The following is a 27,538-nucleotide window of genomic DNA, read 5'->3' as shown; positions in this document are numbered from 1 at the left end:
TCACCTTCCAGAGCAGCTCACACTCACGTTCCTCCAGAGCTTTTTTATGACGAAGAGTGATGGTTTTTACTTCTGACTGAACAACCTTAGCCTTCAGCTCTACCTGTTCAGCAATGGCCTGGGCTTTCTCGATGCTCAGCTGAAAGAAAATTTAAAGAAAGGGCTTAGACACATGCAGTCTTGTGAGGACATTTCAGTTCACTTAGAAATGAGAAAAAAACAACATTATGACTGTGCACAAAATAGCCGATTGTGCAATATTGTTGTTTCTATGCACAACTACAGAGCCACATACTGTGACTTAACTTTACCAGAAGGACATAAATACAAATCTGCAACAATTTATACACCGTAGCAAGAGAACCAAAAGCTTTGTGATGATTTATGGATTTGTTAAGGTTTTTGCCGTTTAGTTGATTACAACTTTAGAATGTCTACCTTCATCAGTTTTCATCAAAGCAAACAGACTTTAAAAGGTAAGAGGAACTGTGCTGGTTGATTCTCGACCTAAATGTCAATCAATCCATCCATCAGCATGTTTGAACAGGGTTTATGTTCTTTAGCTTGTCACGGTATATTATATATAAAAATGTATTGTAGGGCTGCGTGATACATAGTTTCAGCACCAACATCACAATCGCAGGAGGGTGCGATGCAGGACTCACATGGTTCTATATTTGCCTGATATAAAGTAATGAATTCGGAATAAAGGGTTCTTAAAAAAAAAAAAAAGCACACGTTTGCTGCTTCGTTTTGTCATGCAGTCTCTGCTACACATGGCGAAATGAGTGAGGAATGAGAGGAAAAGCACCGAAATAGTTGGTCACAAAAAGAAACACATCATCAATTATATGGCACTAGAGACTTGAGGTCTACACGGAGGACCCGAGATCCAGGATCCGGGATCCATATGGGTTATGGGTTTACATTTAAATAGTCAGCCAGGTCCGGGTCGGGTCCCAATCTATTACTTCCCAGGTCTGTTTAACATTATGTGTACTACCCGAGTTGATTGGACTCAGAGAACACCCGGCCATTATCAGAGTCAGAGTGACTATGTCAGTGCTGTGTGTGTTGTTTTGTAACTTTCAACTTGTAAAATTAGGATGAGAAAAGTGTGAGTCGATAATTTGAAATAATAAATAACAGTTTCTCTGATTTTTATAATAATATTGTGAATGAACGGACTTCTTGTTATATCTAAAATCTTTGCTCTGACTCGGCTCAGAGAGCACACAGATGACAGCAAAAAAGTAAAGCTAGCGTCAGTAGCCATGGTACTGGATGAGCAATTGTTATTATAATCCAAATAGGCAAATGTCTAAATTATTATGCAAGTTGACTCGAGATGCAAAAAATGCAAAACTGCAAAGTCGCATTTGTCATCCATCACCGTGACAAGCAAGCAGACTTTTGAAGCTGGAATAATGAGTGGATTAAGCATTTAAATTGGCAAGAGAGGAATATCATGGATGGAACTTTCTTGGCAAGGAGGATTGTGTGCATCACAGTCAGGTGAGCCAAGGGAGAGCTTCTTATATTAGGCAAGTTGTTTATCGACTTGTTAATAGCAATTTGCTGTGGAATATGTGCCAATTGGGTCCAATCAGGTCTGTGTCTTCCCAGCCAGGTTTGGTTTCAGTTTTCAAATAGCCGATGGTTCGTGAGAGTTCCGGGTAGTACATTTTCGACATTTATCGGTTTTGCATGGGCCCGGGTCCAACTTTCAAAATAATAGACAGGTCAAGGCCAGTTCAGTGTAGCATGTTTTTATGAAGTATGAATTTTTGGACCAGTTTAGACCTCCACTAGAGACCAGTAGTCTATGCTTAGCCTTCTGTTGAAAATAACAGTGGTTTGTGAATGGTGCTTAGCATAAATAACTTATCAGGAGCATTTGGGATACTGGGATGTTGTGGAATTTACGAGATATTACAGAACTATTTCATGTAAATTTCATTGATGTGCTAAAAGAAAAATCTATTACACATTACTTTTATGTGGGCTTTTGTCGGCGGGAGCTGGACAAATCATGAATGTAGCGGACATGAGCGGTACGAGATAACATTTCTGTAGGAGTCGCGAGAGTAGGGCTGAAAAATACGTCCTGCGCAGATGCAGGTCTCTAGACTGCACTTCAGTTACAAATTATCTCCCTTATTTTAAGGTAAGCAACATTTATTATTAACATTACATTAGATCCTTTATTTGCCTTGAAGTGATAGTGAATAAGGTGAGTCAAATATTGTGTTAAACAACCCAAAATAAGGCAAAAAGTAATTTTTAAGGGTTTAAATTATTCTTTTTATTATTGTTTATTTTCTATGAATGTGCCTACGAAATCACCCAAATTATTGTAGATTAACTCAAATTTTGAGCAATTCAAGACTCCTGATTATCATTACTATATTTCTACACATCGCAGTACATAGCGAAAAAAAAAAAAAAAAAAAAAAAAAAAAAACAGATGTCACCATTTCAAAAAAATGTTTATAATATTGTGCAGCCCTAATTTATTGTGACAATTAAATTAGGATCTGAACAACTTAAGTAATTTAACTTCTAGTACACTGTTTTAGGAGCCAGTGGCTAATACATATTTAGTTTTAAATTACAGGATAAAAAAAAGGATATAAAACTATTGCTAGAAAGTCTAAATATTAATTAATAAAATAAAATCTCTCCTGGATCAAAAACAGTTAAAATGTCTTAATTTGAAAGGATCCAAGCAAGCATGAGGGCTTCCTTTGTGATGTTACACAAAAGATGGATAAAAGGTTTATCTTGGGTACAATGACCTCTAACATTTGCTTTAATAGCGATTTGTACACAGCCCTACCTCTGCTTGTCAGCTGACATCTAAACTGCCCACTAATCTAACAATCAGAATCGTAATATACATCTAAATTAAATAGTGCTTTCATGGATTCCACTTTAATCTATTTAAGTGATCCTGAAAGCTCAAAACTCAGCTGTGCCCTCTTAACTTGGAAGAATCTTTTTTCGTCACCATTACATCCACACTTGTGTCACACTTCAAAGATTAATGATAAATTAAACAATGAGAGGAAATAAAGGACTTGTTGGTCTCATGACCTGGATCAAGGGTTTATCCATTAAAAGGAGTAGGAAAAGAAAAAAAGGGTGTAGGACAGAATGACATTTAGTGCGGAGCAGATAACCTAACCTGAGGCAAACTTAAAGTTCAAAGGGTCAGGGGGTATTCAACCTATAGAATAAAAAAAAATCTTTAGCATAAATAAAATCTTTAATGCATTTACATTAATCCACAAATGACTTAAGATTAGGGATGCACGATAATATCGGCACAACATCGGTATCGGCCGATAAAAGCTTAAAATGACCATTATCGGTATCGGCCGATATGAATATTTCTGCCGATGAGCCAAACCGATATTCTCCAAGTGAAATAATTGACCTGTTTTTCAGATGTGAATGTCTGTCTACATTTGTAAAATAATAAATTTATGGTAGAATCAGTACAGAAGAGATACATGGATTTCTCTTCAGTAAAATTAAAGTTTAAATATATCAGTATATATTTGTAAATATATCAGTATATATTTGTATATATATCGGTATCGGTATCGGCATCGGCCAAAATTATTTAGAAAATATCGGCATATCGAATATCGGCCAAAATCCAATATCGTGCATCCCTACTTAAGATGTTAACTTTTATAATGTGGCTGACACTCCCTCTGAGTTAAAACAAACCAATATCCCGGAGTAATTCATTTACTCAAACAGTACACTGACTGAACTGCTGTGAAGAGAGAACACTAAGCCGAGCCAGATAACGGACAAAACATTGACTCATTCACGAGTCAAGAACAGTTTCTGTCGGACGCGTCCGATTCTAGAACCGAGGAGCTGATGATTCTGCGCATGTGTGATTCAGTGTGAAGCAGATTGACACACAGAGCGTCTGAACCAAACTGGTTCTTTTGATTAATTCTGAACTGATTCTGTGCTAATTTTATTGGCTCAAGTAAACCGAAGGCTTGAATCAAGGGCAATCATCGCCAATGTCATTATTACTCCGAGTGTGAAAAAAACGGTGAACCGTTTTCTTTAACCGGTTTATTGAATCGAGCTGTACGAAAGAACTACTGGTGATCCGAAAAAACGATACAACCAGTTCTTGACTCGAGAACGAGTCAATCTGTCATTCGTTATCTGGCTCAGCTCTTCTTCTCAGTTCATCTTCAGTTCTCTCTCTTCACAGCAGTTCAGTCAGTGTACTGTTTGAGTAAATTAATTTCTCTGGGATATTGGTTTGTTTGAACTCAGAGGGAGTGTCAGCCACATTAAAAAAGTTAACAGCTTAAGTCATTTGTGGATTAATGCTTATTGGAGACGCGAACCATTTCAAACGATTCAGTTCGATTTGGTGAACTGTTTCAAGAAGATCCGATTACATTGAGTGATTCGTTCGCGAACCGGACATCACTACACTACAGTGAATGCGCTCAAAACAAACACGGAAGAGAAGACAATGCTGAATAAAGTCGTAGTTTTTGCTATTTTTGGACCAAAATGTTTTTTCAATGCTTCAAAAAATTCTAACTGCCCCTCTGTGGTCACATGGACTACTTTGATGATGTTTTTCTTACCTTTCTGGACATGGACAGTATACCGTTCACACAGTTTCAATGGAGGGACTGAGAGCTCTCGGACTAAATCAAAAATAAATTAAACCGTGTTCCGAAGATGAACTTACGGGTCTTACGGGTTTGGAACGACATGAGGGTAAGTTAATGACAATTTTCATTTTTGGGTGAACCATCCCTTTAAGCAGCACGATTGTATATATATCTGCACCGTAGGATGTGCATCAGTTTTCATTTATACTTCTGCATCGTTGTCCACATCGACGTGCAGTACACATGCAAACCGCTAGTCTGCAGTCTCCACGGCATAGTTTTGATGTATAAGTATAAATCAGCCTTAAGATTCCAGATTTTCAAATATTTGTATCTGCCAATATTGTCTGATTTTACACCAAACATTAATAGAAAGCTTATTTATTCAGCTTTCAGATAATGTTTAAATCTCAATTTTGAAAAATTTAAACTCATGATTGGTTTTGTGGTCCAGGTTCACAAATATTAATGTACACAAAAACTTTTATTTTGGATGAGATTAATCGTGATCAATCATTGCCCAGTACTAGTATAAATGTATTTCTTGATTAAAAAAAAAAAAAAAAAACTTTTTTTTTATTCTTATTTGATTGATTATTTGATTGCACTGTTAAGGTTTTAGCTCTTTCATATTTACAAATGTCCTCTAAATAAAATACTATCCCCATTCTGAGATTGAGATGTCAATCACAAAAGCACAAATCAATCAAAAGTCAGACACCGGAATAGGGTGAACTGGAATAAGCAGCTGCAAAATGACAGGCTAAAGTGCAGCAAATTAGATTATGCAGCGCCAAGAAAGACCAAGCTGTCAGGGGCTGGTTGTGGAGCAGGCCATTCATGGGCCGCGTGCTTCTAGAATAGAGATTAAGTCCCCAGGCTGAAGCCATTGTTAAAACCCTGCATGTTCTTTCAAACCTATAAACGTTTGGAGGCTTCCCATTTATACACCATCCAGTACCAGGATTAGAGACACACTAGAACAAGCAGCCAATCAAGCGCATGGAAACGCAGGCCAGGCTCTTTCAGATGATGCCGTGTCGCCGATGAAGCTTTAGGACTGTACAGGTTTAGATGATCGCTGTGTAAACGCATGGACTATGTTTGGATCAGAATATTAGCACATTACTTACCAAATACATACTGCAAAAAAATGCGAAATTGATGAACAGAATAAATAAAGTTAAAATTTTCATAATATATGACAATTTTTATTTTTATTTTAGATTATATATTATCAAAAGATATGGGAAATGGTTTCCAACTGTCCATTTATACCTTAAAGAACACAAATGATAAAAAGAGAAAAGAATCAAATGTGGCAAGAAAGTCATGGGCTTATTTAAATGTAACCAGCACATTTAAACAGCCATTAGATTTTATTTATTTTTTTCAGTCCCTTGCTTGCCAACCGACTCCATGTCACTGGAGAAGGATGGATTTGAACAGCCCTAATGGGAGCTGTTCTCTCCCCCACCCCTCACCCACGGAGCCTCTTTGAAGAGCGACAGAGAAATAGAAACATTTCCTCTGTGTGTGTGACTAATGATCCACCCTGCTAGGGCCATCAGGATGCTGAATAGAGGCAGTAACCGAGCACTGGGCCAGTCCTCCTCCCGCTCTTCTATTCTCTTCATTCAGACTGAGTGGGGGTGGCACACACAGTGATGCTAATGGAAAGTCAGCTTGATTATCCAGCCTCTTTTAAAAAGCCCTTTACTTCCACAAAGCAAAGGGAAATACCCTCACTCACAGTCATGTAGTTGCAACTGTCTGAAATAGCAGAAATAATAACTTGCTTTACTATTAATGCACTTAAGTTAGATTTGAAAAACAAGTTTTTTGCTCCGTAAATTTACACAAACTTTATAGTATAGAACCACCTTTTCAGATGAATGTATTACTAAAATTTAATTATTTATCGTTTATTTTGAACATTTATTTTGGTTTTTAAATGTACATGCAGCACTGCAAAGGAAAAAAGGAAAAGAATGGTCAAAATTGATTGTAGTAATCACAACTTGCCACAGATGCCTTCAAAAGAGCTTAAGTTGTATTGATCCGGAATATTCCTTTTAGGGTCAATAGTAGATAAAGAGCTACTGAAGCCTAGGGGCTTACCGTGATTTTGCAAGGAAGACATGTTCCCTGACCAACGTTACGGTCCAAAAATATAGACTAAACCCAATCCCTATACATAATTTATTCTTAAAATCACTGTGAAATGATAGCTGATTAACAAAGGTGTAGAAGCACCTAACCCTGATTGTAAACAGTTAATTTAAAATAACCGTTTTCTTTTAATATTCTAAAAAAAAGATTTCTGTGATGGCAGAACCTTTTTTAGAAATCAGCAATCGTGGGCTGCGTGCCAACATACAGCGTTGTGCTACAGGCGTCCCGAATTCGTATCCCGGCTCGGGGACGTTTCACGAGAGCTCTTTGACCCTCTCATAGACCGCAAGTATTCTACTAGAAGAAAGGTTCAGAAACGTAGCATCGTTAAAATAATCCATGTGACATCTGTGGTTAAACAGTAATTTTATAAAAAGCTACGAGAATACTTTTTGCATGCAAAGAAAACAAAAACAACGACTTTATTCAACAGTTCCATCTCCTCCACGTCACCTTAGCACCATTTTGGACAGTATAACATATGTAAACAATGTATGTACGATATGCGGTTTACGTTCAGATAAAAGCATAAACAACAAACAATGTATCCGCGTACATACGTTGTTTATGTATGTGATAATAAAAAAGGCATTACGTGGTGATGTGGAGACAGTTGAATAAAGTCATTATTTTTGTCTTCTTTCCACACACAAAGTATTCTCGTAGCTTCGTAAAATTACAGTTGAACCACTGATGTCACATGGATTACTTTAACGATTTCCTTGCTACATTTTTGAGCTTTGATCGTGTAAGGATCCTTGCTGTCTATGGGCGGCTCGGAGAGCTCTCGGAAATCATCATAAATATCTTGATTTGTGTCCTGAAGATGAATGAAGGTCTTATGGGTTTGGAACGACATGAGGGCGAGTAATAAATGACAGAACTTTCATTTTTGGGTGAACTATCCATTTAATCAATTTAATGCCTCGTTGCTAAACCTAAATCATAAAAAAAAAAAAAAAAACATGACACTGATTCATTGACAATGACAGGGGACTGAAGACACCAAAGCAAACATCAACCAATTAATTCTATTTTATAATATATTTATTGCCGGTCTTTATTATTTTTTGTATTCAGAGTAAGAAAAATAAAGTCAGTGGAAGTCTTGTTGCACCTGGTAAAACACACTGAGGTCCAAGTAAAACAGCAGGACGGATAAATAAAGAAAACACCCAGCAGGTGTTTGTGCTGATGTCGGTTTATGAGAGACTACAGTTGTTCACTAACCTGTACAGCCTGTCTGCCCTGCTGTGCGTCTGCGAGCAGCTGGATGGTCAGCGCTCTGGAGTCCTGCAGTGCTTCCTGCAGGTAGGTGTAACTGTGACCCGCATGTCTGCCCAAGCTGCACTCTCTACAAATCGGCACTCCGCAGCTGTCACAGAAAAAACGCAGCACCTGTGAACGAAAACAAGAGACATTGTGTGAAATTGACTTAATTGTAGTCCAATTGATTGAGTGAGCGATTTTGAAGTACACTGCATTTGAATTCCTCATACCCTCAAGAGATCTAACAAATGACAATCATTATCAGTGATCATAATCATCTTCGAAAATGTCTTTAGGAAGACTATGACTAGATATAAACATTAAGATGTTTGGCCATCATTTTAAAGAAGTTGGAAATTGTGAAAAACATGCTTGGAAGTGTGTGTGTGTGTATACTGACATGCAGGTTGATCCAAATTGTAAATATGCTCCTCTAAATAAAATACAATTTAACAGTTCATTCAACAAGTGTGAAAAGGAAGCAGTGAGATTTAATCAGTTTATGTGGAAGGAAAAGGGCACGCTTACACTAAAACCACTCTATAATATAGAGCTCATAAACAGTTACATTGGTCAGCTGCCAAGACTATAAATGTTTACAGTATCATCTAACAGGGAGATGTGTTTATCACATATAAGCCTACGTTATATAATCACACTCAAACCCAGAACATATAACTCTGACAAGAGACTAAAAACAGAATATTTTAATGTATGGTTTTAAGGACCACACATTAGACAAATTTGATAGCTACTAGAGATGGGTCAGAAGCATCCAACAACCAACAAATTGATCTATGAAAATGTAACTGAAATTAATCTGTTGACATGCTGTGCTTTAGATGCTTATGTGTTTTTTTTTTGTCAAATACGGATATGGAAGCCACTGAATAAAATAAAATAAAAAAACATAAAAGGTAACTGTCTCACAATTCTGACTTTTTCCTCAGAATTTAATTAAAACAGAAAAGTGCAATTCTGACTTTATCGATACTCAAATAAAAAATACTGATACTAAGGTGTGTTTTATTAATAAGTGGTTACATTTAACAAAAAAAAACGAATTAATGCATGCACTGAATTGGACAAATAAAATGTTAGCAAATAATTTTGCAGTATTTCCCTGCTTATCTGAACATAAGCTAAAGTTGCAGCAAGAGTTCTTACTAGAACCAGGAAGTATGACCATATTAGACCGGTCCTGTCAACACTGCACTGGCTTTCTATCAAACATCGTATAGATTTAAAAATATTGCTTATTACTTATAAAGCCCTGAATGGTTTAGCACCTCAGTGTTTGAATGAGCTCCTTTTACATTATACTCCTCTACGTACACTACGTTCTCAAAACTCAGGCAATTTGATAATACCTAGAATATCAAAATCAACTGCGGGCGGCAGATCCTTTTCCTATTTGGCGCCTAAACTTTGGAATAACTTACCTAACATTGTTCGGGAGGCAGACACACTCTTGCAGTTTAAATCTAGATTAAAGACCCATCTCTTTAACCTGGCTTACACATAACACACTAATATGCTTCTAATATCCAAATCTGTTAAAAGATTTTCAGGCTGCATTAATTAGGTAAGTTCAGGAAGTTGCTGAAACGGTTCTACTCTGCCATCACTGAATCCTTCTTCTGCACTTCAGTAACTGCCTGGTTCAGCTCAGCTTCTAAATCTGACCTAAGAAGACCACAGAGGATAGTCCGGAGTGCTGAGTGAATTATTGGCACAACCCTCCCTTCTCTCCAAGAACTGTACTGATCCAGAGTGAGCAAAAGGGCCAGTAAAATCACTCTGGACACCTCACATCCAGCACTGTCTTTGAGCTGTTGCCATCTGATTGACGCTACAGAGCACTGAGCACCAGAACGGCCAGACACAAAAACAGTTACTTCCCTCCGACAATCCATCTCATGAACACTTGACAATAACTGTGGAACACACAACACTATTTATACACTCATACACTTATTTATATAATGCACACACTTAGTCTACACTTTAAATTTGCACATAATTTACCTGTACATACAAAACTGTCTATTGTAATATACCTGCACATAGGGCGCACACAGAGAGATGCGTCTCAAAGCGCTTGAACACCGAATTTGCCTCTTCTATCTCTTGTACTGAAAAATACATACAAAATTGTCAAAATACCAATCTTGAAGAGTACCCTCTGTTATGTCTAAAGTTAAAGAAAACAGTGGAGAAATAATTTGGATCTGTATCATTATAATGGATGCATTGTGACTTTGTGAACTGCTCTTGACTGAATTACTTTGTAGTTTTTACAAGATTTAATCCACAAGCAAACCAAAAATTATTCAGACACCAGATAATATATATATTTTTTCACTTGTGGGTGCAGGACACTAGGGATGCACGATAATATCGGCACAACATCGGTATCGGCCGATAAAAGCTTAAAATGACCATCATCGGCATCGGCCGATGAGCCAAACCGATAGGGGGGCGTGTTTCATTTGCACGCGCAACGAACATGAACGTAGCTTGAGCGCCAAAAACTAAAACTTACAACATGTCAGCTGTGGGGAGGCATTTTGAGATCTGTCAAACAGATAACAAAGTTGCTATTTGCAATATTTGTAAAGCACAAGTGATGCGAGGAGGCGTAAAACAACAGTCTTTCAACACTACAAATATGATTACACATCTTAAGAGCTGTCATTCCTGAGCAGCACCAAGACTTTTTAAAAAGAAGGAAAAAATGCCGGCAAAAACCCATCAGCAGCCTCTACTTCAGTCCTTTGACAAAGCTAGAAAATACAATAGCGACCACCCAGAGGTAAATGATCTTAACGACAAAATAATTGAATTTATTGCTCTTGATAACCAGCCGTTTAGCGTGGTGGAAGATGTTGGCTTCTGGAGACTAATGATGCACCTAGAGCCGTGGTATGCTATGCCTAGCCGGAGCTGTTTTTCTGACGTGACCTTACCTGAACTCCAGAGTGTTGTCGCCAGTCAAACTGAAAAGCTCCTTGCCGGCGCGTGTCACATTAGCTTCACCACGGACATTTGGACATCAAGCATGAGTCCTGTAAGCATGTTGAGCCTCACTGCCCAGTGGATAGATGAAGATTTCACCCTTAAAAAAGGTGTCCTACACTCACAGGAATGCTCCGAGAACGAGTGCATGTCGTGCTACGTGACAATGCCCGTAACATGGCTAAAGCTATGATGGAGTTTGGTGAGAAAAGTCTACCGTGCATGGCACACTCACTGCAACTGGCGGTGAATGACGGTGTCCTGTCTCAGCGCAGCGTGGCGGATGTTGTGGCTGTGGGAAGGAGAATAGTTGGACATTTCAAACACTCCCAGCTGGCATACAGTCGACTGGCGGATGTACAGAAAGAGCTCGGAATGTAAAACGACTTCAAGATATCGCTTCCAGATGGAATTCGACATTTTATATGATGTGAAGCTTGGTTGAGCAGAAAAGGGCACTAGGTGCTTATGCCGCTGATTTCGAGCTTCCTGCAACTTTGACGGCAAATCAGTGGGTAATTATAGAAAATATGATCACACTTCTCGCCCCCTTTTAGCAGCTGACCAGAGATATAAGTTCTGCAGAGGCTTCTGCTGCTGATGTGATCCCCGCGGTTGTGGCACTGACACGACTGCTTGGCCGGCCGAGTGACACGGACAGAGGAGTGCAGACTACCAAAACTACCCTGCTGGAAGCCGTCAATCATCGCTTCAACGGTGTGCATTGTGAGGCACTTTATTCTGTTGCAACCATGCTTGATGCCCGCTACAAAGACCGGTACTTTGACGAGGAAAAAAAGAGGAGTGCTCGCGACCTGTTGCTCAAAGTTTTGGATGACATGAGCGGCAGTGCAGATGCCAGCACAGAGGATCCCCCAGAGAAGAGGACCCGAACATGATCGCTGCTGGATATGTATGACGAAATTCTGGAGGAGAATGTCATGTTTGAGGGGCAAGACAAGACCGCGTCAGCGTCACAGGTAAGCTTAAAACATGCACAAATGTAGGTTATTATAAAAAAAAAAAAAAAGAAATTTCACTTTTGGACCGAAAGCATCCTAATTAATGATGCGACTTTCACTATTATTATTCTGCAATGTCATAACATAGATAATCGCCTATTTGTTATCATAATTCGCTATGTGTACGGTAGTAATAATAAACGTGCAACTAATAAATCATTTGATTTCTGGAAAAAAACGTTAGAGCTCTGTTAATGCATAAAGCATGAAGTAAAAAAAATATATATCCGTAAGTAATATTTTGGCATTCTGTTACTTAATAGGTCATCTCATACCTGGCCGAACCCACAGTTCCCAGGAACCACAGTCCATTTGAGTACTGAAAGTGCAACCAGGCCCATTTCCCTGCCCTCGCGCTTGCTGCACGCAAGTACCTGCACAAGCTACCTCACAATGCACAAGCGTTGACAGTGAACGGCTTTTTAGCGTTGCCTCTGATGTGATGGATGAAAAGAGAAATCGAATGGACGGTGAAAAGGCAGATATGCTCATTTTTCTTAAGAAAAACCTACCTCTGGTATTAAAAAAAAAGGTGAACAGAAGCCTACCGGTCAGCCGAAGTTGTCACCCTAGTTAGTTGGACTAAAAGGTTTGCACCACTCAAGTTCAAGTAAAGGATAAGATGTCCTTGTATTTTTATTTTATTTTTTGTGGCTCACAAGATAATATGTGGAGCTTGGTTTTAAGTTTGATTATACTTTAAAGGGGGTCCTCAGGACTGAAGTGGAGGTCTGGACTACAGCTGCTTGTTTTGTGCACTTGAAGTGTTTTCTGTAAGTTTCAGTACAATGTCATGTTAACCACTATGTTGGGGGAGCATTTGGTAGACCTGTTCCAGTAGGAAAAGATGTCAAAAAAAAATTACAATTTATTTGTATTTATTTTACTCTTAAGGACTGAAGTTTCAAAGTGTAAACTTAAAAATAAAATGTTGCACTGGCATATCATTTATTCTCCAAGTGAAATAATTGACCTGTTTTTCAGGTGTGAATGTCTGTCTACATTTGTAAAATAATACATTTATGGTAGAATCAGTACAGAAGAGATACATGGATTTCTCTTCAGTAAAATTAAAGTTTAAATATATCAGGCGAAAAATTTGTATATATATATATATATATATATATATATATATATATATATATATATATATATATATATATATATCGGTATCGGCCAAAATTATTTTAAAAATATCGGCATATCGAATATCGGCCAAAATTCAATATCGTACATCCCTACAGGACACTATAGTTAAATTGAGAATAGCAAAATAAAGTAAACTGTGACTTTTTACTCAAAAATATCTTTATACAGTGAACTACAGTAAAAATTGATGATTAAAAAAACAAAAAACAAACAAACGGGGACCAAAAATTATTCAGACACTTTGACCTGATCATGTTTAAGTGTTTTTTCTTTAATTGCTTATGGAATCCTTTTTACACCACAGACACAATTAAGCATTGCTTGGTATTTGATCAACAAAGTGTTGATAGTTGTGTAAATATTGTCATACTACATTTGTCTGAATTTTTGATTGGTTGTAATTAATTACATAACTTTCTATCAAAGTTATCTGACATTATCAAGATGAGTTTGTTCTGACACAGTTTACCTCTGAGTTCTTGTCATATTTTATTACCGTTTTCTAAAATATAGCAAAGAAACTGTGATAATGAGATGTTGAAGGTGTCTGAATACATTTCGTTTTTGACTGTATATTTGACAGCAGTGCTATTTTTCATTTGAATACTCTGTTTCTGGACATCTAAAAATGTGAAGAAAAAAATGTATACATTGTGTAAATGGCACAACTAAATAAATATAATGAACATACAAATTAGACTATTTCAAACAGGGCCCTCTGGTACAACCTTCACTTGGCGCCACAAACCCCAGCTACGGACTTATTGTATTAAATTAGTATCACATTTGCAAACTCCCTCAATAATTATTAAAAGCTATCACTCTACTTAGTTTATCATGATCTGTGGATGCAAATGATATAAAGTAGTCTCTGCAAGTATCCTTGTAAACATAGTTCCTTATGGTTGAGGTGAAGGTGAATAACCGAGAAAGAAAATCGATGTGTAACAGTATATTGGTATTAATGTTCCTGTTGCTTTGCCATGAATGTTAACAAATTTCAAACAAAAATTACTTTCGTAGATGTAACACATTTATTAGATTTGATTTATACAGTGAATAATTTGCAGTGTTTTAATTTTTTATTATTACGTTTCTGTACCTGAATACTGTTTGTTAGACTTGCCTGAAAAAAAAAATATGGCCCCAATCATTGATTATTTTTTCCAAACAGAGAAAGAGCTATTCAAGTCAACTAGTGATTTTTTTTCCTCGCAATATATATAAAAGGAAAATCTAAAATATCGCAAGGAGTTATTTTTCCAATATCCTGCAGCCCTAGTTTCCGCTAAAAAAAAAAAAAAAAAAAAAAAAGGTAAATGCGAGTTTGTCTCTCACTATTCTGGGTTTTTCCTCGCAATTGCAAATGTGCATCTTGCAATTCTGATGTTTTTTATTTTTTTTTTACTTAAAATTATCGGATACAAACTTCCAATTCTGACTTTCGATATGACCCTGATTAGGGGGTGTAACGATTACAAACCCTGAAATTACAAATATCTAACCATAAAGGCTGGTGTAATTTGCCCCCTGAATAAGCATTTAAAGAATTCAAGCGGACGCATTTAAATAATACTGTGAATTCACTTAAAGAGTGCAGAATTGAATCGTTATAAATGAATCAAATCAAATTTAAATGTGAATCGAATTGAATCGTTCTAAATTAGCAAAAATCGTTCTGTAATCGAAAGCCTATTAATCATGAATCGAATTACTTCCTACTCAAAGATTCACAGCCCTAATACAGATAAATTTTAAGGCAAGTATCGTTGATAACAATACAATACTTCTAAACTGAACTTTTAAATTATGAAATTTAGGCTATTAAATTACTAACAGTAAAATAGTTAATGATACCCACTCACTTTTACATTGAAACTCATTTTAAAATTCTGTATGCCTTAACTAAATCCATCTAAGCTCCTAAAAGAGGTGCTTCCAGAAGTCATAAATCCTCTTCTGACTATTATTAATTCCTCATTGTCATTAGGATATGTCCCCAAAACCTTCAAACTGGCTATTATTAAGCCTTTCATAAAAAAAAAAAAAAAAAAAAAAAAAACACAACTTGACCCCAAAGAACTAGTTAATAGACCAATCTCGAATCTCCCTTTTCTCTCCAATATACTAGATAAGGCGGTATCCTTACAATTATATTCCTTCTTAGAGAGAAATGGTATATGTGAGGATTTCCAGTCAGGATTTAGACTGTATCATAGTACTGAGACTGCTCTCCTTAGAGTTACAAATGATCTGCTCTTATCATCTGATCGTGGGTGTATCTCTCTATTATTTTTATTGGATCTTAGTGCTGCGTTTGACACAATTGACCACAACATTCTTTTGCAGACTTGAACACTTTGTTGGCATTAATGGAAGAGCATTAGCATGGTTTAAATCGTACTTATATGACTGCCATCAGCAGTGAATGAAGATGTATCATATCGATCACAAGTGCAGTATGGAGTACATCAAGGCTCAGTGCTAGGGCCGCTACTCTTCACGCTTTATATGTTACCCTTGGGAGATATCATCAGGAAACATGGTGTTAGCTTTCACCGTTATGCTGATGATACTCAGCTCTATATCTCTTTGTGGCCCGGTGAAACACACCAATTTGAAAAACTAATGGAATGCATAGTCGATATAAAAAACTGGATGACGTTTAATTTCTTACTGCTACATTCTGAAAAAACTGAGGTGTAAATTATAGGACCTAAAAACTCTGCTTGTAATAACCTAGAACACGGTCTAAGAATTGATGGCTGCTCTGTCAATTCATCGTCATCAGTTAGGAACTTAGGTGTGCTATTTGATCGCAATCTTTCCTTAGAAAGCCACGTTTCTAGCATTTGTAAAACTTCATTTTTTCAATCTCAAACAATATATAAATCATGGCCTATGCTCTCAAGGCCTATATATATATCCTAAAAAGGACTTTCAAAAATGTAAAATGTAAAATGTAAAATGAATAAAAAATTTTTTTTTAAAATGCATTACTTGAAAAGTTGAATGATTTAAAAGGTAACATTTTCCTGAGGATCATAACTAAAAGCCCAGGCAGTGTAACTGACCTGAACTCCATATCACCCAAGAAACTGGTCTACTTCCTGAGTGAAGCTCAGTGTCAGGTACAGTTTTCCTTTTCAAACCTTGCTAGACCGCCTTGCTGCAATCTAATGACTTTTCCAAAGGCCAGATCAAACGCTAATTATATCTCACTCAGCTTTACGGCGGCAGCAGCTGTGTGTAAATCTAGAGTTGTGATTCCACTTGAGTTACCTGCTCGTAAAAGCGGATCCCCTCTCTGTGGACCAGATGCTACAACTGCCCTAGTGTGTGCAGGGGTCACATGGAAGCAGCTTTTCGGAGTGATGGGAATTAGCAGGAAGCAACAGAGAGGTGGTGGGAGGAAACTTACCAGCCAAGATTCCCTGCGATGTCCCTGTTCAATTACCTCAAGTTTTTACAGGCACAATGTGTAGCACAACTATATTTGCAGGGGCTGGTGGATCCAGGAACCATGTGGACATTGTTAGCGGATTTTACCTTTTCCTGTTAAAATCCTATTCCTATGATGTAACTTAAGACCAAAGTAGACTTAATTTTTAACTGGAAATCTTTTTTGTATGTGCTGCAGCCTTTTTTAAAATTACACTCTGTTTAATAGCTCTGAAGCTTTTCTGTTCTGATGTTATAACTGATAAAAATTATCTTCGTGTCTGTTTAAAACCAGAGATGTCTCACTGCAGTTTCCTGTTGTTGTTCCACCATATCACTGTGAAACACTGTCACAAAACCATTGTTATAGACCAACAAATTAATAAAAATAAAAAAATGTTAAGGTGAGCTTACTGAATATGTATAATTAAGATAAACTGGACTGCACTATTATAATTTGCCTTATGTGTGTATTCATTTGAAAGGTTTTTTTTTTGGCAACAGTCATGTGGAATGATATTTTATTTGGCTGTGTGGCTGATTCATTTTTTACTCTAGTGTGCTATACATGTACAGGATAACTTGCCTTTCCTGTTGGCCTCTTCTCCTGTATGCTAAAACCATCACTGTATCAACTGACTGGTATATAGATCATTGACAATGTACAAATGCTTATTTTCCTGCCTGTGCATTGGCGTCCATTATCTCACACACTATCTTCTACACTGGACTCAACTTTCTTTCACTCTTCCCCACCCCCGCCACCTTCTCTCTCCGGGGGACTTTTGTTGTGCCTGTGGCGTTCACCAGTTTTTCCTTAAAAACATGTGTGGACAGATAAAATTTCCCCAAACAGAGGTCATTATTATTATTATTATTATTTTTTTTCAGAAACAATTAAGAGGGGTCCTGATGAATAAAGCTTCAGTTTTGGTCAGCTGTGGTTCTCAACCAGATGGCCTTAACCCCAAAGTATAATTCCTTTTTTTTTTTTGTATGCGTACGCTAGCATATGCATAGTCGAAATTGTAGTCTTTCAAAGTATAGCTACTCCATTGACGTTGAGCACGAAGGCAAGCGGTCAACATATGTGCTCTAGAAAGCTTCATCCATGTCCAGTGTCTGCTTTATTTTTCCCTGTTAAGTTTCATACCCTCTCGCTCACAATCACTTGTGAAAGTGAGCATTTGTTTCCGCTATTTTATGGTTGTTGTTCCATCTCTTTAGTTTTGTTTTCTACTGTGAAACAATGGAATGGGACATCATTGCCACCTTGAGGTAAAAATTATTATGGCTAAATGACTTCCATAAGCGTGTACGACCTGCACATAGAAAGTACAAAAATCACGTGGTGCACGTACTATTCTGATGACGGCATTCATGTCACGCACACTGCATGCTGTCCGTCGCGTATGCGTAAAAAGTGAAGTATGCTTTAGGTTTTAGGGGTAATCATAATATAAAACCATGAAATTTCCAATTATTCCATTCCATTCCGAAGATACGCCTCTAGTACCTTCTTCAATCTAATTTGGCAACCATTTTATTGCAAACACAGAAAAAATCTATGAGTATAATAAGTATGAATATCTTATACAACACAAGTGATTCATGTTTCAAATCTGTAGAACAAATGCTGCAAGATGAAGAATGAAGCCTAACACTTATGATTATGGGTTTATCAAATCTGTAACCACAAGTATGAGCAATAGTAATTGTAATACACACCTTAGAAAGTACAAAAACAATCAATGTTGGAAAATACAATTTCATTCCATTGGTGCTAATAAAAGGACCTAAACAGATTCACGTCTTGACCACATTTAGGGGAGCATGTGTGTTCACTTTATGGCATTACAGAGAAATTTTATCAAAAACATGCGTTTCCAAGTGATGCCACATTAATGCAGTAAAAATAAAAGACTTATTTATTGCAGTGTATATCAATACTTCATGTACCTCAAAAGAAAATACCACATATCAGATCATGGACCAAGTATCATAATAAATGGATTGACAATGGATTTACACCCATATGACATGGGTGACATTAACATTTTTAGGTTGCAAACATGTTTGAAAGCAACTAAATTAATATTTCCTTAGTTCTTTGCCATTATAAAGAGAGGTTGAAGTAGAGGGATGTTTTTCAATGGTGGACCTGTCAAACAGAACAACTCTCATGCCGTAGGCCACATACTAAAGAAAAGCATATGGTGCAAAATCAATAGTTTTCTAATATTGCATTTTCTATTTAAAACCACAGTGACTGCTAACTGACACTACATAAAGAGTTCACAAGAAATTTTCACCCATCCATTGCTGATGCTTGTATGCATAGAGGAAATACGAGCAGAGTTGAGTACCTTATGAACCTCCTAAACTCTTAATATTTAAATAAGCAATATTATTTACAGCTGTATTTTTACATAATTTAAATATAAAAAAGTTTGACCTGTATATGCCAGCCCCATTCACAAACCATACACAAATAACATAGGCTAACCAACCCGCTGTTAGTTAACCCTAACACACACACACAAAAGATGTACTGAGAACAGCCATGCTATTCTTCTGTTATTCAGTGAATCATTTGCACACCTGTCTTTGTTTTCTTATTTTTTCTTGAGCAATAGCAGCAACACTGAAAGCTTCCATCTGTTTAGCTTGCCATGCCTTTCTTAAAAGGAACAATGTAACATTATATCCATTTACAAAACAAAACAATATATACACACTGTATATGAATTAAAAAATTCCTCTATTTTTACCCCCCACTTATAATTATTTATTTTTTTACTCTAAACGTTGCTCTATAAATAATGTACAGAAACACTAAATCTTGAATGACAGGTGTCGGCGGGTTTAAGGTCAAGCGTAAAGGGGAAAACTTTGTTTGAAGACCACAGAGGACCATGCTAATTTAAGCACTAAGTAACCGTCAGGCAAACTTAAACTGCCCTGTGCTTCCTAATTTTTTTTCTTTCTGGGAAGTCACACATCCCCTTTGAGGATTTTGCTCTTCCCAAAACACACATGGACAAAATTTTCTCTCTCTCTATACACAGAACCACATGGTCCTCCACACTCCCACCCACTGTGGGAGGAGTCTTCCCATTTAAATACCCTTATTGGCTGCTCGTGAGGGGCAAAAACAAAATCAGCTGGGCGCCTGGCACACTGGATTCCGGAATGCACACGTGTGTATGTGTGAGTTTTTCAGTGAAGCGTGAATGAGTTTTTACAGACATGCCGTGCAGGTGGCTGAGGTTTGGTTTGGTTTCGTTGAATGAATAGATGTATTTCCCTGGCAGCTTTTAAGTGCCCGTCTAAGAAGTGCTAGTACAACACTACATGACATTAGCATTGACTGGGTCAACAGTCAAGCTCAGCTAACACGTAACTAGTGTTGTCACGGTACCAAAATTTCAGTATTCGATACCGATACCAGTGAAAATCCACAGTTCTCGGTACCAAGTTTTTATATTTATGAAAAACAGTAAACAAGTTTCACCCAAATTTAATTTTTCTTTTAATTTATGAAATTTAAACATTTTTATTTTTTATAAATAAAGGGGATTTGCTATTAAAATGAAAACATGGAAGAAATATTGTTATTTATTTAAAAAAATAAGTTTTATACATTTTTTCAACATTAGTAGCAGTATCACATACATTTTACTGAATAATAGTAATATTTCTAGCACAATTCCTTTATGTAAAAATTAACTTTTAGGCCTAATGAATGCAGATTTGTCATTTTAACTGAACTTAAGACTGGTGGTGATGCTTAAAGGGAGGATGAAATGCTCGTTTTCACTCAATATCCTGTTAATCTTGAGTACCTATATAATAGTACTACATCCTTCATAACTCCAAAAAGTCTTTAGTTTTATTATATTCATAAGAGAAAGATAGTCTGTACCGATTTTTCCCGGAAAAACACGACCGACTGGAGGCGTGACGTGTGGGCGGAGCTAAAGAATCACGAGCGCGAATAGGCTTTTGCGTTGAGAGCATGTGGAAACTGTGACATTATCGTGAGGGAAAAACCACCATCCAAAACAAACCATGGCTAACAGTCAGATTCAGCCGTTTATTTATGATCCAGAATGAGATCCCGAGGCTGAAACTGAACGAGAGCAGCAGCAGCAACGACTCGCTCCGAGCGGGGCTCAAACCCGGGTCTCCGGCATGGGAGGGACGCACTAACAAGGAGGCAGAGATATTTTAAGCAGTTTTACTCACCGCCTGCGGTTCCAACACACGATCGTGACCCTTTTTCGTTGGGACTGCATTATCCTTAAGAAATAAACGATACGCAAATCCGTCGTCAAACTGGGCCTTGTTTTTAAAACAAGCATCTTCGAAATGCAGGGAACAAACAAAAACACTTGCACAACTCCGTTGATGCTCTGTAAAAATAAAATCCATCCACTGGTCCCTTAATGCTGTTTTTTTTTTTTTAGTAATCTGTGCAGGGTTGTCTTGCCCTGGCAACCAAAAACACACTTCTTTTGTGACATTTCGCGACGCTCTCGCTCTGATCAGTGAACTGTCTGCTCAGCCTCACTATACGGGAGCGCACGCTCTTCCGGGAGAAGTGCCCTTTGAACCCATATAAGGAAATTCCGCTCCATCTAACGTCACACAGAGCCATACTCGGAAAAAACTTTCCGAAACTTGTGACAAACCGGAAGGAGTATTTTGGGAACAAAAATACTCCTTCAAACGTACAACCTAATTTTTGAAACTTTGTCCATGTTTAGCATGGGAATCCAACTCTTTAACAGTGTAAAAACAGCCGGTTGCCCATCGCGTAAAGGCCAAAGTATATTCCGGCCAACCGCGAACCGTCGTTATTCTGTTATTTTCGTCATCAAGAGGGCTCACGGACAGCCATACATCCCGTGGTACTGCGCATGTGAGCTCATCCATCTGGACTCATCTGTGGTTGAGTATACTTTTGAAAGCTATGCGGACACGGCTGTGCATGAGACGGAATGGAACGCTGAATGTGAAGTGTTCCCGGGTCTTAAGTTCGGCCATCCTACACACACGTGACTGACCATTCGCTCGCACCAACAGGATGAGGAGGGGTCAGTGTTACTCTCTAAACTACACTCAGCCTGAGGTATTCCTTTCAGTCTTTGAGGAGAAATGGAAAACAGCGCATACCGCAGGAACAGTACAAATGGAATATATTAGTGAAATTTTCAAATCTCTGTATACATTGAAACCGGTAATGGGCCCATACCCAATTTGGATTATATCATTTTTTTTTATTTTTTATTATTATTTCTTCAATCCTTTGTTGCTGTTGGCTGTTTAGATTTTAAGAGTGAAAGGTTTAAAATGCAAATATCTACTAAACAGTGGGTCTTCATCTATAAGCGTGTGTGAAATCTGCATACAAATGCCATGATGAACAAATTATGACACGCCAATACCTTTTGTAATGAAATTTAAGAATTGTAAATTTGGCGTCTTTCCTTCGAGGTACACAATTGGATGAACATTCTCATATGGATCAGGTTTACGCTGATAAATATTTCACATCCAAATGTTTACACCCTCAATCTGATTAAATGGAAAAAAAATTATAAACCACACAAAACCGTTCCACTCCATTTAGAAACTGTAAACCAACTTCCAGTCTTCTGATCAGCATACTGCCACAGGGAGAAGAACAAAACACATGCACAATGACAAAAAAGTCTCTAGACCCATCACAATCTCGAAACACAGTCTGCAATACTCCAAAACAGCTTCTTTGATCAGCTGCCAGAGGTTTCTTAAAAAAAATTATGAAAGCACTCCGATGTGGCATTGCTGTAAGTATGCTATAGAAAAGAACAGAAGAAACTCCATCTGGATTGCTGCTAAACCCCTCAAAGTAACCCACACAAATCTATGCAGACCTACGCTCCACATACATATGTAAGAATGTCAAATGTGGAGGGTCGAACAGTTCTAATGAACAAGTCAGAATTACTTGTATTAAAAAGCACTACTGTCTAAAGCCACATGCTGCTTTATTTCATCAAACACACAGGCAGGTTAATATCAGCTCAAGCTCTATGGATAGATTGGTCATGATACCAAAAGGTCTGTTTGTTGCCTCCATTTGTGACAAATGGTGTCCTACATAACACTTAATAAAACCTTGCCGTTTGAGCCTTGAAATAAAGCAAATGTAGACTGAGTAGTGGGATGTCTGGTAAAATTTTCTGTGGAGTGTTTTGACTGGTGGAATTACTAAAAGTTTCCACTGTGAGTCCTACTGGGTGCACTCCCTTTCTCCATCCTGACTGGCTACATCTGTCTTTCTTCCTCTAACAGCATTAAATGTTCAGACATATGTTGCGCTTTCACTGCATCCTGCTTTACAGCTCTGGGCAGAGCCTCTGGCCAGACACACTTTCAAAACGCTTCCAAAGAGGGCTTGGGGGAGGATGGAACACAGCAGGCCATGTTAAAATCCTTTTTAAAGCTCTTCTTGTTAAAGATGCTCTTCATAAAACTGTATAGATTAGAAATGTTAAATGTCTGTTTTTGACCACATTTGGGGAAATATTTAGAGGGAGTCTTATAGATGGCTAGACATCGAATCAGTGAGGGATCTGCCGAATAATGTGCTGACAAGTTCACATTCCTCTCGGACGTTGCCTCAATCCAAGGAAAACCCTGTCGGCAAACTCCTCTTAACCCCTGAAAGACTCTTTTCTCCATATGGCTTGTGTCTTGGTTCTTGAGAGTTCTTTTTTTTTTTTTTAAGTGTGGACCACCAGATTCCATATCAAAGCACTGAGATGAGCGCATGTGAAAATGGTTAAAAACAAAGAGTCACAGGGTAATGCAGTTCCTGAGACAGGGCTGTAAAACGCATGCTGAACCGCTCTTCTGGCATGCGTTCATGAAGCCCCCTGCTAAATCCAGATACGAGCTATGAAAGTTCTCAAGACACCAAGACAACTGTCAGTAATAAAAATGTGGAATTAGAGCAATAAAACATTGATGTTTTACTTGGGCCGTCCTGAAAATCATTGGATTTTGGTCAATTACAATTTGATCAGTTTTCACATTACTCGTCATAACTAAAAAAAAATTCATATGAGGAGCATATGAATATATACACTTTTTCTCTGGATCATGTATATAAATAGGGCTGTTCAAAAAAAAAAAAAAAAAAAAAATCGAAGATGATTTTCATGCGCATCTAGTCAGTAAAGGCGGTCCTGTAATTGTTGGTATATCTCCAGCACGTGCGTTCAATCTCAAGATTTCAAAACAAAACCTGCCCAATTGCTTCTCAAAACTAGCCCAATCGCGTTTCGTTCCGGGTGATAAAATATTTTTTTTTTTTGGCAAGGTTGCCTTGGTAAAACTAGCATTTTAGCGGCTAAATATCACATTATTGGGATTGGGGTCGCTTCAAACCGTGGACATGAAAAACAACCGCAGACTTGGCAACACTGTTTGGCCTTTACTACACAGAGCCGTAGTTCACTGACAATCTACACAAAATCGATTTTAAAATCGCTGGCGATTCTTTGTCTATTTTGAAAGTGATTTCGTGTAGCTTGTCAGTGAACTACGGCTCTGTGTAGTAAGTGCCGCTCCACCTGAACCAGTGTTGTCAAGTCCGTGGTTCTTTTTCATGTCCGCGGGTCGAAGAAGCCCCAATCCCAATAGTGAATATTTAGCCCCTAAAATGCGAATTACTAAGGCAACCCCGCCAAAAAACGTATGTTTTAACCCCGGGACAATTTTTTTTTAATCGGGGGAAACCTCTGGAAAAGCAATTGGGCTAGTTTTGAGAAGCCACTGGGCAGGCTTTGTTGTGAAAACCTGGCAACCCTGATCTGATCGCATGTGCTGAAGATATATTACTAATTACAGGAGCGCCTTTACTGAGGAGATGCGCATGAAAAAATTTATTAAAAAAATAATAATAATTAATTCGCATTTGATTTTTTTGCACAACCCTACATATAAAGCATTTGGAAAAACGCGTGCATGCTAGAAATAGAACAGACGCCTATTTTTCACGCGACACGCAAACGTGTTGGAAGCGTTTCCAGGCAAAATAGAATAGGAAAATATGATTATATGTCATTTTGTACACAAATACATATTAATTAATGACACTTTGATGTTTGAAAGTCTATAGTTTGTCATAAATTCAGATATAAATGTAATTTAAAAAATAAATAATTATCAATTTTCAAATATTGCACCTGTCAAACAGTCTATTTTGCCATCAATACTGTTGACGGTGTCCTTTATCAGTAGGCTTTATATTTATGTTCAACATGAAGTATAGATATTGTTGTCATGAAGACAAGAGCCTGGTCTGTCGGCGGTCTCCCTCTATGTCACCTACAGCAGCAGCTTACTGGGATTGGTAATGTTGCACTGTAATCATAATTATTTATTTATATTTTTCATTATATTTTATTATATGATATTGGTTTGAGACTGAGAGTATTTTATTTAGTGGAGAACTTTGTAGCAGTATTTTATTTCTTATTATATTTTTATATTATATATATTTTATTAAAAAGTTTTTTTTTTTTTTTAAAGTGTATAGTAATAAACAACCTGCAGTTTAATGTTTGCATTTCTTTGCCTTACTCTACCGAAAATGAACCGAACCGTGACTTTAAAACCGAGGTACGTACCAAACCGTGATTTTTGCATAATGTTACACCCCTAAAAGTGACTTACACTGCACTAAAGCCAACAATTTTCTCCTAACATTTTAAAATTTTATTTATCAAATAGTAATTTTAACAGCCTTTCAGAGTCTTCCGTGTCTTATAATGATCCGTGTACAGCCTTAAGGATTCTTTGATAAACAAATGTTAAATAACAGCATTTATTTATAAGATCTGAATGCATACCTGCTTTGTCTTCATTTCATTTTCTGAAAAAATAAATAAATAAATTACTAGCCGCAGACATAGTAGTGGATTACATATCGCAAAAGAAAAGATGGTTGAAAAATGGTCCCTTGATTGACAAGCCCCCATAATTGATTAAATCTCTTACATTTAAAATAAATAAATAAATAAAATAAATAAACATTTTGGGCATTTGCAAATATTGATTTGCAGTAACTGAACATTTTGTTTGTGTAATGTGTTTGTTGCTCTGCACAACAGGCGATTCAGTTTTTTTTTTTTTTTTTTAATCAGACCTTTGATTTCAATATTTAGATCATGGATCAACTCTTAGCATGGGTCAGAAGAAAGGATGATCACATAATATGGAAACATGAATGATGTCCAACCAAGGAATCCCTCCATCCTTGGCTCCAGCAACTCAGTGTTGGGAACTAAACTAAAAGAGAAAGGAATTTGCATTTGTGTCACAAAAATGATGGATAGTTCAGAAGAGAGAGCGGGGTAGGGGTTTGTCTCTATGGTACTTCATTGACCCAACTAATCCCACATAGAATCCATTCTGGCAGTTTTGGATGACCCCTAACCCACAGCCTTAAGCAAAAGAAGACTACAAGCTTTTAGATATTATGCTTTCCCATGATTCACTACTACCCAAGAGCAGGCAGTAAACATATGGCACAAACTAAGTACTATTCTGAATATCCAATGATTTTACTTATTTTTTAAGCCACGCTGAAAAGGGCTGGGTAAAAAAAAATATATATATATATATATATATATATCTCTCGATATTAATCGATTCTCATTTTTACGGAACTTTATCGATTCCTAATTCCCAAGAATCGATTTGTCTAGTCTGTTTTCAGTTAATGGAAGGAACATTAAAGGGTACTTCCCATCCAATAAGTTACAATTAGCATTGTGCTTTGGTACTTTTAACCGGAAACAACGTCTCAGATTTCAAATTCTGTCCATTGTATTGCAGTATTTAAATTGCCGCTGTTTAATCTGGAGTGACAATTCGCTTTAGTGCCTCAGATGCTGCAGCACGAGGCGCACATGAACTGATCATCTCCTCCACATTAATACCAGTTTCAGCACAAAATAAACATGACTAAAAATCTGAAGTAAAAAAAAAAAAAAATACTTTAAACTTTAAAATCTGTATCATGTAATTGCTCAATCAGTGTTTAGGCTGCACAACGATCCCACAACTGTTCCCCGGGCTCCACAGCATTGGCTGCCACTGCTCCGGGTGTAGCACTGCTCCAAATCCCTTGAAACGCGAATGGGCTAGTTTTAAGAAGATACTGGGCAGGTATTGTTTTGAAAACCTGGCAACCCTGATCTGAACGCATGTGCTGGAGATTTACTACTAATCACAGGAGCGCTTTTACTAACCAGATGCACAAGAAATATCAAATTACATTTTTTGCACAGCCCCAACTGTACCTGATATATATCCAACATAATCAATATTGAATCTAATCAAATCGCAAGCTTGTGAATGAGAATAGAATCATGAAATGTGTCAAACCAAGCCCTCATGCCAAACTTAATTCCAGTCCACCATTCTTCATGCCTAAATTTCTGCACTGCCACCAAAACCTTTTAAAGAGGCAAGTCAAAACAATAACTACCATGAAAAAACGTGCACATGATAAAGTATTTTTTTGCCACTGACATAGTATTGATTAGGGCTGCAACTAAAGATTATTTTGATAATCGATTAATCTGTCGATTATTTTTACGATTAATCGGTTTATGTACTTATATTTTAGTTTTTTCAATTTTTTCCCCAAGTAAATTATTAATAAAGGGTCTTTATCATTCAGCATAGATTTTTAAGAGATTTTAACCATTTTGCATTTTGATTGCATCCTCATCA

General features: G+C 37.3%; 1 protein-coding gene across 1 annotated transcript in view; it reads right to left on the bottom strand.

The window, feature by feature from the left end:
- Window positions 1–27,538, bottom strand: part of LOC127974914 (E3 ubiquitin-protein ligase TRIM71-like) — a 39,967-nt gene that overhangs the window by 6,085 nt on the left and 6,344 nt on the right. The window contains exons 2-3 of the mRNA XM_052578498.1: window positions 8,073–8,240; window positions 5–139 (exon numbers count right to left, since the gene is read on the bottom strand). Coding sequence (XP_052434458.1) covers window positions 5–139; window positions 8,073–8,240 — 303 coding nt within the window. The remainder of the gene's footprint in view (window positions 1–4; window positions 140–8,072; window positions 8,241–27,538) is intronic.

Source organism: Carassius gibelio, chromosome B16, assembly GCF_023724105.1.
Source record: "Carassius gibelio isolate Cgi1373 ecotype wild population from Czech Republic chromosome B16, carGib1.2-hapl.c, whole genome shotgun sequence".
Taxonomy (NCBI): Eukaryota; Metazoa; Chordata; class Actinopteri; order Cypriniformes; family Cyprinidae; genus Carassius; species Carassius gibelio.
Note: the sequence above shows the minus strand (reverse complement) of the source record. Positions and strands in the feature narration are given on the sequence as shown.